This window comes from Equus przewalskii, chromosome 26 (genome assembly GCF_037783145.1).
Source record: "Equus przewalskii isolate Varuska chromosome 26, EquPr2, whole genome shotgun sequence".
NCBI lineage: Eukaryota > Metazoa > Chordata > Mammalia > Perissodactyla > Equidae > Equus > Equus przewalskii.
The window spans coordinates 2,487,656-2,498,315 of NC_091856.1; the positions used below are offsets into that span (position 1 = coordinate 2,487,656).

The 10,660-nt window shown below is 41.4% G+C and overlaps 1 protein-coding gene across 7 annotated transcripts in view; it reads left to right on the forward strand.

The window, feature by feature from the left end:
* Positions 1 to 9,811, forward strand: part of ZCCHC7 (zinc finger CCHC-type containing 7) — a 228,002-nt gene extending 218,191 nt beyond the window's left edge. For 4 of the 7 annotated variants that reach the window (XM_008534927.2, XM_008534928.2, XM_070595754.1 and 1 more), the window contains exons 7-9: positions 1,263 to 1,358; positions 6,342 to 6,459; positions 8,540 to 9,811. In XM_008534927.2, coding sequence (XP_008533149.1) covers positions 1,263 to 1,358; positions 6,342 to 6,459; positions 8,540 to 8,982 — 657 coding nt within the window. In that variant the 3' untranslated portion in view covers positions 8,983 to 9,811. The remainder of the gene's footprint in view (positions 1 to 1,262; positions 1,359 to 6,341; positions 6,460 to 8,539) is intronic. The other 3 variants (XM_070595756.1, XM_070595757.1, XM_070595758.1) reach the window with 1 other exon arrangement.
* Positions 9,812 to 10,660: the final 849 nt, after the last annotated feature.

Consider the following 10,660-nt stretch of genomic DNA (forward strand, 5'->3'; position numbering starts at 1 on the left):
CTCCCTCTAGATTGGCTCCTCCTTTTCCTGCCTTCTCTGGATCCGTTGTTGGTACCACTGCTCACCAGTTCACCCAAGTGAGAAACCTGGAAAGCATCCTGATTTCTTCTTTCCCTCATTCCCCATGTCTTTTCAATGAGCCAGTCGTACCAGTTTTATTTCCTCATGTGTTTCCCGCGTCTGTTCCCTTTGCCCTACCCGTGTTACTCTTGTAGCTTACACCCTCATCACCTGACCTGGAATTCCTAACAGCGCCTCATTGGTCTTTCTCACTGCATCCAACTTCTCCTCAGAGTCACCCTCCTTATAGCTACAAGCCAAAGTACAAATTGTTTTTCCAAAATACAATTCCAACTATTCTGCTCATATACTTACAATCTTATACTTAAAACTGGATAAAGCCCAAGCTCCTTAATGTGACATATAAGGCTCTCCATTCTATTGCCCTGCTTTCTCCAGCCTGATCTTTTTCTACACCTGGCTGTGCATCTTATACTTTGTCAGCATATGTGCTCTTTCTTAGTTTCACACCATTGTTCATGCTGTCCCCTTGACCTAGGATTGTCCATTTGACTTGCACCTAATTCTCTGAGAGTAAATTTAAATTTATACTTCCAGGGAAGCTTTCCCTGACTTCCTTTTGTTGGATCTCCTCCCCACTTCATTAATACCTTGTACGTCCCTCTCTCCCTGTGCTTTGACACTTCGGTACACAGGATCATCTGAATATGGGGTCTCCACACCACACTGTAAGAGGCAGTATTTCTAAGGAATCTCTTACCTGAAAACAGCTCTTTTGGAGAAAAATGAGGCTTACTTCTTCTAACATTTAGTTTGTTGTTAGTGCCGTCTAGTAGGATCCAAATCCTAGCACCCCTGTGTACAGCAGAGCAGAACCTGCCCAGTCTTTTTGTGTCATCCTCTCACCTTCCACTATATCAGATAGTGCTCTGCCGCTGTTCATAGTGTTTCATGGCAAATTTTTTTGGAAGTGGGTGATCAGGTCCTTCCTAGTCTGTCTTAGTCTGGAAGCTCTGCTGAAACCCGTCCACCATGGGTGACCCTGCTGGTATTTGAAATCACAGTGGCATAGCTTTCAGCATCACAGTAAGACACAGCCACCACAGTATGACAACTGACAAGTGGTATGGTTCCCTGACTGGGAAACAAACCTGGGCCATGGAAGTGAGAGCACGTAATCTTAACTAGACCAGCAGGGCTGGCTAACATTTAATAAACCCTGACAAATATTCATGTTGCAGACCAAACCTGGACCACCCAAAAAGCCGAAGACCCCTTCTGGACAATCAGCCTTAGTGTATTGCTACAACTGCGGGCAAGAAGGCCATTATGGACATGTAAGTTTGAGTGGCATTTGGACATAAAGCATTCTGCTGTTCAGAGAGTGGTTGCTGAAAGATGAACTCGAAAAGAATGTAATCCTCAATGCTTACTTTTTTATAAACTAGCATCCTGAAGTCAGACTTACTGTATTTTCAACTGATTTACATCTCCCATCCCTGCCAGAGTAGAGACTCTGTCAGCACACGTTCTTCTAATTGTTTTAAATATATGTGAACAGGTTAGGGTAAAACAAATACAGCTCATAAAATCAGACAGATAACAGTTGTTAAGAAAATGGTAGCAATTCTCATGAGTTCTTATGATTACTGTTACTTTGACACAGACAAATCATGATACTAGATTTTCTATGTAATTCTTGGTATCTCCAGTCTTCCCTGCTATTGTGTTCAGTTACATCTTTATCACTCACATGTCAACCCCAACACTCACTAGTGGAAAGACAGAGTGCTGCATCATCCACTAGCCTGCCTATCCCACAGATGCCCACATTCCCTGTCCAGCCTGCATATTCTCTAACCCCAACTGAAAAGGCCGGACTTGTGTGTTCTCAATGCTGAAGTGTCAAAGCAGAAGAAACTTCTTGCTGTGAGGTGGCATGAATCTCCTAGCTAGTTGTCTCATTAAGTAGGAAACAGCAACAGCTTATCCCAGAGATGGCATGCAATAAGAATAGGCTCAGAGCCCATACATTCTGGGAATCCTGAAGTAGAGGAGGAAAGACAGTGGCACAAGAAGTAGAAAATCCATATGGAGAAATACATTCCCAGTCTCCAGATAGGCTTCTAACAGCCTAGAAACCAAAATAAACTAATAACAAATCAGATCTGATGGTAGGAGGTGGAAAGCATACAGAGGGTAGGGAGTTCTCAAAATGGGAAGAGGTGTAATCAGTAGGATGGGTGGTATTGCAGGTCACATCTTGAATTCTGACCATGGCGCTTCAGTCCTGCAGACCTTGGGCTGGAGCTCTACAGTGTGGCGAGAGACAAAAAGGCTAGGAGAAGGAAAAGTGTGGACAGAGTGCGTCAGCAGATGCAGTTTATCTTCCACAGTGGGCAGCAGGACCGTGGAGTGAAGGGGTAGAATACGAAAGCTAGGATGAGGCTCTGATCCTCAGTTACAGTTTTTGCTCTGCTGCTGACTCAACCACGTGACTTGAGCAACCCACTTTTTCTCTCTGCTCTCTAGTTTCATCTCCAAAGCAAAGAAGTTGTACAGGGAGATCTCTCAGCACCGACAGTAGGATGTTATTTCCAGTGTGATCAAATCCATAGTGTGGTGATCCAGACGGAGAGACCCTGGAGTGTGCTTTCTCCACTTCTATAGAACTCACACTGAAAACCTCATTAGAGAAGACTTTAACAAAATTATCATCTCTACATCTTTTACTGCTCTGTGCCTTTCTCCTTGTTGCCAAAATTCACATGTTGCCAACACTTTAGGGAATGTGTTCACATAAGCAGTCCACTGACACACAAATCACATAGCTGTACAATTTATACTTGTTTACCTCTTTAAAACAAAGGGATATAATTTTAGCATTTATGTTTTGTTCAGTTAAAGAAAAACAATTATAGTTGGACACATGCTGCTTACTAGTCACTCCTATTAATGTAGATAGAAAATATATTAAAAGTATTTGGAATTTATCTCTGAAATCTAGATTTAGATAATTTTTTATTTTCAATAAAGCAAATTTGGCAGCCTTATAGCTGCCATAGATGAAGAACTCTAGATTATCTACACTAATGAAGAAGATCAGTGATGTGGCTAATCCAGAATAGTAGATAAATTATATAGCCAACTATCAATTGTCTGTGCTAACGGAGGGGATCAGCGATGTGGATAATCAAAATGTAATTTACATTTAGCTTTGGAAAATATTTATAGTACTGTATAGCTCTGTATAGTCACATCAGCCTAGACCACATACAGGATCCAGCTAGGAGACTGCGCAGGTGGTGACGATGTCTGAGGACTTCTCCCATTGGGTTTCGGAAACCCAGCTCTAGGGATGTTATTGAATAGCTTTCTCAAGTGAAAGATGTTCTGAAGTGAATATGGCATCACCCTTCCCTAACTCGACTCACTCTGTAGTTGGGGGCGCAGGGACAATCATAAGCATCTCCATATGAGGCAAACTGCGGCAGGAAATGGTAGTCGCTGTACAGAGAGACTACTGCAGGAGGGTGTGAGAGGATGGGTGGGGCCGAGGGGGTGTATCAGGATCTCTAGTACCTTTTTGTAATTGTAATTTGCTCTTACTTTTTTTTTTTAAAGATTAGCACCTGAGCTAACAACTGTGGCCAATCTTTTTTTTTTTTTTTCCTGCTTTATCTCCCCAAATTCCCCCCAGTACATAGTTGTATATCTTAGTTGCAGATCCTTCTAGTTGTGGCACATGGGACGCCACCTCAACATGGCCCGACGAGCAGTGCATGCCATGTCTGCGCCCAGGATCCGAACCCTGGGCCGCCGCAGCGGAGCGCGCGAACCCAACCGCTCAGCCACGGGGCCGGCCCCAACACTTACTTTTTTGTAGTTAGAATCTGTCTTAGTCCATTCAGCCTGCTTTAAACAAACTGCCGTAGACTGGATGGCTTATAAACAGAAATTTATTTCTCACAGTTCTGGAGGCTAGGAAGCCCAAGATCATGGTACTGGCAGATTCCCTGTCTGGGGAGGGTGCATTTCTTCATGGATGGCGTTTTCTTGCTGTGTCCTTAAATGCTAGAAGGGTCCAGGGAGCTCTGTGGGGTCTCTTTCATAAAAGCAATAATCCCATTCATCAGAGCTCCACCCTCATGACCTAGTCACCTCCCAACGGCTCCACCTCCTAACACCATCAGATTTCAACATAGGAATTTTGGGGAGACATAAGCATTCAGACCATAACAGAATCTTAGACCCAAGTCTTTCCGGGGTATCCTTTCTTCTGGAAACTTGGAGCCACCCCATGGATAGTGGTTTATAAAAGTAATTCTTGATGTTACCATATGGGTTTGCCTTTACAACTTTCAGAACTCAAAAAAGCCAAAAAAGATGCAGAAAGCCAACAGCAGAGTAAAGCTAAAGATAGTTGAAAGAAGGAAATAATAAAGATAAGAACTAAAATTATTGAAATAAAAAACAAAATAGCATCAACAAAACCAAAAACTGGTTATTTGGAAACACTTTCTTTTCAAAAGAAAAAAGACCGACTTCTGGAAAAACTACTCAAAGAGAAAGAAAAGGTACAAATAAACAATAGTGAATAGTGTGAATAGCTTAAAATACAATATAAATTTTTAATTATAAAGGAGTACGCTTAAACTTTATAAAGTTCATAGTTAAATCTGAAAATGCAGATAAAATAAATCTCTAGGAAAATATGAATTAATCAAAATTACCGAAGACAAACAAACCTACATGAACCAATATCACTAAAGAGATTGAATTAGTAAGCAAAACTCTCCCCACCGCCATATACCAGACCCAGATGGTTTAATAGTCAGGGTTTACCAAACCTTTATTCCGAAGCAGATAATCCAGAAGAATACTACCAGCTTATTCTGGGAAGCTGTTATAACCTAATGCCATGTCAAAATATTTACAGAATGGTATAGTTTTTATGAAATCTGAACACTTCAAATTTACACTGTTGTTTATTGGATTATTCATTAGTAGTAAGAGCATAAAAACAAATGAGAATGGCAGGCACCAACTTTCAGGCAATGGCAACTTCTGGAACGGGAAAGATGAATGAGAGATGAGGAGAGTTACACAGAGGATTTCAGTTTTTCAGTAATGCTTCAATTCTGGAGGGGAAAACGAAGTAAATTAAGGTAAAATGTTATGATGTGATAAAGCTGAGTGGTAGGTACAGATTTCCATTACTTTATTTTCTATACTTACATATATACTTAGAATGATTCATAATTTTTAAACTCTGCAAATTATGTTCCCAAGTGTATGGCTACCAGCTTGGTCAGATATCTTAAAATTACAGATTGAGTATATAATGCCAAAGTTATGATAAATCAGCCAAATTCTATGTGGATATTTCACATACTTTCTTCCTAAAAGGTTTTCTAATTTTTCTTCAATACCTGGCTAAGAAGTATTGAACATTTATAAATAAGTTTTAGACAAGATGGCAGGAGACAGAAATGGACAAGTTCCAATGGGAAGCCTCTTTCAAAGAAAAGGTATCACTTGGTGTGAGACATGCTGAGTGGATATGTGTCGCTGATCATGACCTACAAAGCCTACTTGTGGGCGTGGTTCGGGCCAAGGATGTGGGTTTGGGACTGTCAGCTGTGGGGAGGCCAGAGCCCTGAGAGTGGGGAGCCGACCCGGGTAATGAATGGGGAGCGTAATCTTGAGTTGGGGAGGAGGCAACCAAGGGAAGACATGGTTTCTTTAGGGTGTTTCAGAATTACCTCGGAGCATTTTCAAACTAGACATAACCCACCACCATCCTGCTCCCCATCATAAGAATCACTGCCCTCATGAGCGGTGCGTGTTGAGTTAAAATAAGCTTGCAAACCACTTGTGTGGAGGGAAAAGAGCAGAGGGCTAAGAACTTACATTTAGGGTGTAGAAGGGGGGAGCACTTGATGGAAGGCTGTTGAAGAGACAAACAAACAAGGTCTAATATAACGTGAGGCCAAATAAGGTAAACCGGCTACAGGAGGCACAAGGCACGGCAGTGGGGACCCACCCTCCACTGCTGTTAACTCAGGCACCGAGGGGTTGGGCAGAGAAGATTGGAGAAGGATAAGAAGGCTGTCATAGGGAAAGAAGTGAGGGAAGAACAGCATGTGAGCAGGATTGAGTGTCTGGCTGCTCATTCCCCCAGGGTCCCAGCAGGATCACATCCTGGAGTCACAGTGTGAGTCTCAGTGACACGGGCTCATGTCTAATTACAGTTGTCTGTGATCTTGCAGAAGGTTGTTTGAGCAGTGCGACGTCATAATTTCACATATAATTTGCAGGAGTGTGCAGAAAGACGGATGTTTAACCAGACCTTTCCAACATCTCCATTTATCTACTACTATGATGACAAATACGAAATCCGGGAGAGGGAACAGAGAATAAAACGAAAAGTAAAAGGTATGTCATTCAACTTCATGTCAGATCACCTTTGCAGTAGGTTCTCAATTTCTTTTTGCATTGTCTTTGCCTGCTTTGGGGGTCATTGGTTAGCAGAGAAAATGTTTTGAATAATTGCCATAGAAACTGGAACTTTCTTGATCTCCAGAAATCAAGCACTTACTTCAGAAATCCTGTGTTGTAATCTGTTCACAATAAGCGTTTTTCTCACATAATGATCATTTTGGGAAATGTCCAAAAAATGCAGCTATCCGTATAATTCATGCACTTTTTGTAAAGCCTCCTTTGAGATTTTTCAGTTTAACAGGTAATTATTTTTTCCCTCTGTGTGTCTCTAGTATTTTTCATGGAAAGAAAGGCTTTCCCTGCCGGGTGATTCTTGGTGGTTCCTGGAGCTTCCCCAAAGAAGTCATTTTTTATTGGCCACCATTACGGGCAGAGCTCCATGCCCACGCCACTGTCTGTGGTTTGTGTACTTCCTGTTGCTAACAGGGAGTTCTTTCCCACCAAATTATTATCATGTAATGTCTGCCTGTTTTCTCTACCTTTGCTCTTTCCTCCTATATACTTCAAGATGGTTTACAGGTTGCTTTTGTTGCTCTCAGGACAAGATAAGTCCATATTTTTAAAGCTGACATATACATTATTGACTCTCTGGCCTTTTTGTTACTCTTTTCCAAACTCTCTCAGTTCAGGTTCTTTTCAAAATGAAGATTCTAATTCTATAGAAAAACAGAGGAATTACTTCTCAGCTCCTGTATATTTTACATATTGTATTATATATAAAATTTATCTCAACTATATAGAGAGAAATTATGGTACTTAAAGATAATGATTAGGCAACTAAATTAGAAAAATATTAAGGGCCAGCCCTGGTAGCCTAGTGATTAAGTCCAGCGTGCTCCACTTCAGCAGCCCAGGTTCAGTTCCTGGGCACAGACCTACATCACTTATCTGTCAGTGGCCGTGCTGTGGCAGTGGCCCACATACAAAAAGAGGAAGATTGGCAGGAGATGTTAGCTCAGGGCGAATCTTCCTCAGCAAGAAAAAAAGAAAAGAAAGAAAAGAAAGAAAAATATTAAAAAGAAATGCACCAGTATATCATCTCTAGATTAAAGGATTATGGGTGCTTTCTATTTTATTTTCTTTGTGCTTTTCTGTATGTCCCAAGTTTTCTATAATGAGTCTTTATAATCAGAGAAAAAACATTTGTTTTCCTTTTTAACTAGTTATATTGACAACTCTGTGGCACAGATCCACTTTGAGGCTTGCTATGATCCATTGGAATTTTTATTTTGTGATGAAGTCTTTGAGTAATTACTTGTTTTTGTTCTATATTCTAGAATTTATGTTTTGTTTCCTAAATGTGCTACATTTCATTTCATCCCATTTTTTGTTGATGTGTCAGTTTTCAGCCATCACTGTAATCTCATCTCCCACCCACCCCATCAGAATCAGCTACCTTGAGACACTTGTACTAAGAGTGCCACGTCCTGACAAAATGTAGCAAACATCAAATCTGGCACAAAAACCTCTCAGATACACATGTGCATGCATGCTCTCCAAGCCAGTGCTGTCTGCTCTGGAGGAATAATCTGTCCTGTTTGACCTCCACATATAAGTACTGTAGCCAGACTTTATCTTCAGAGGATGATTGACGTGTCATATGGGACTGTCAGGAGGCCATTTCATACATCTTGCTTCATCTGTCGTGAAGGGCCCTCTCTTTATCATTCTAGGAACTTGAACTGGTCAGACACGGCTTTCTTCACAAAGCTAAGATGATTACTCCTCTCCCTGGTCCTGGTCTCCATGGTTTAACCTAGTTAAACTGTACTGAACAGAATAAATATTGTTGAATTTCTGGATGTTTGCTGTTTTAAACAATCAGAAATACGGAACTACAACCATTCCATTGTTAGTCAGTAATTTTTACCTTAGAAAGGGCTCTTTAGAATGTCGTATCATTAACACATGTAAATGTCTGGCTTCTCTCTCTGCTAAGTGATTTACAGACCTATGAAAGCTTTGCATGGACTATCTAGCTGCTGAATATATAAAAAAACTTTATATTTTCCAGAACTGCAGAAAAATGGAGATTTTCCAAGGCAATTCAAGAGACCTCATATGGAAGCAGCAGAGAAGAGGGCCCACCGTGATGTGAGGAAGAGGCACGCCTCATGGAAAACCAACAGGTGGCCTCAGGAAGAGCAGGAAACCCAAAAAGAGATGATGAGCAGGAGCAAGAGAGAGCGCGAGAAGCACAGGAAGGCGGACAGGTGTCGCAAAGTGGATGAGGACTTCCCCAGGGGCCCACAAATCCGCTCTTCTCCCAGTGCTCTCAGAGCCCAGAAGCCTCACAGGCCCTTTCAGCACTCGTCCCATTATCGCCAGCCAAGAGAAGACAGGCTGCCCAGAGAGGGCAGGCGGGGCAAGCACAGGAAAAAAGAGAGCCACTCGGAAGATGATGGCAGTGACCATTTGCTTCTTATTAAGCAGCGGAGGAAGAAGTCTAAGCTGTGAGGCAGCTTCTGACTTGGCTTTCCAGCGTTTGTCTGCTCTTCGTGTCTGCGGTCCTGGCGATACTTTATTATCTGTGTTTAAATGAAGTGAGGTTTTTGGGTTTTAATCTCAGTCATACCTAGACAAAGACTGGAGATCCTAGTTCTCTGTCCAACAGGTTTATTAGGTCAGAAAAGAGAGAAACTAGGACTTCCCATGTTCTATTGTGTCATTTTTTACTCAGAGTCCCAGAGATAGGGAGAATTCATCTTTTCAAGAAAACTTTTAAAAGATAATCTGAAAAAATAAAAGCTCATCAAGTGTAATTCATCTGCAGTGTATGCAAACTCCTTGCAGGAAGAGAAATTAATGCTAATATGAAAAATTCCTCTATCCTTGTCAGCATTACTTTCTTTAACATCAGAAAGGATAATAGCTATAAATCTAAATCCAGCTTTTCTTGCTTTTGAAGCTGGTCAGAATCTTCCTTTGGTCAGAGCATCACAGGCTGGGAAATGAAGGTGTCCCCAGGGTACTGGGCTGCAGCAAAATGCGAGTACTGGACGCATCGCGTAAATGTCGCAAGAAGTTGCCTGCGACAAGTGAAAAAGAGTCATCAAAAATTTTAATGTAATTTTAACAAAACAGTTTTTACCATTTTTACAGCCACGCTTCAAGAATGCTGTCACTCAGATATATAGAGATGAGTATTGCTCAGCTTAAAAAATTGTTTTGTTTTCATGGGTTTTTTAACTATCACAAAACTATCCAGAAATTTTTGTACTCGTGAACCTTTTGTACTTTTCAAAGCCTAATGTTAGAATAAGAAAAATAAAATGCCTGAAATAGAGTGAAGAAATTTGTTTATTATATAAAAAGAGAAATTGGGTGACAAAGAGCGTAGTTGTGTTGGACAAGTGAGTAAAGTTATAAAATCTCCATAAACTGGGGTCAAAATGCCTGGTCACCCAAGCACTAGCTGTGAGCCAGAATAAAATGAGATACAGTCAGTTAACTAGGACAGTTTTATAATGTTGGATTCCTGAATTTGTGTTTTACTCTCTGTGAAGTATACAAGCTGCTGTTTGAAGAATCAGCTCTCACCTTTTGGCGGAAAGGGAGAGTCTCTCCTCCCGAGTCAGCTTCAGTGTAAATTGTAGGTGCAGACTTGAGTCCACACCGTCCCTGTTGCTGCCCAGCTTTCAGGCAAGTGTCAGGGTTCATCGTGCCTTGGCACCTGGCTTCCTAGCGTCAGCTGGGATTGTTTTGACTCTAAGGTAAGTGACCAGAGTCTTTAACACCTTGCTCGAAGTGACAGCCATGAAAGACAGCTTCCTAGCATGGCAAGCCTGGAGATAATTGGCATTGTTCCTCCGCAGGACCTGGGACAGGCATGGCTTATTATTGCTGTGGGCTGACTACTGTTCCTTCGTATCCGAGGGCACCTGCTTTCAGAGCAGAAATGGGATTGCTATTCTTTAGGATCTTTCATACATAGAAGATTGTTTGGAGGAGAGAAGAAAGGAAGCTCTTTTTCTCTTTGTTTCTGCACATTATCTTATATTTCCTCCCAAATTTTATTTCTTTATTATTACACAAACGTTTTGTTCTGGGCTGTAATTTCCCCTTAGGTCCTCGCATTTGTATGCAGATAGGAGAGGCAGCTGAGCTTCTTGACGTTGGGATGATGGTAAGCAAC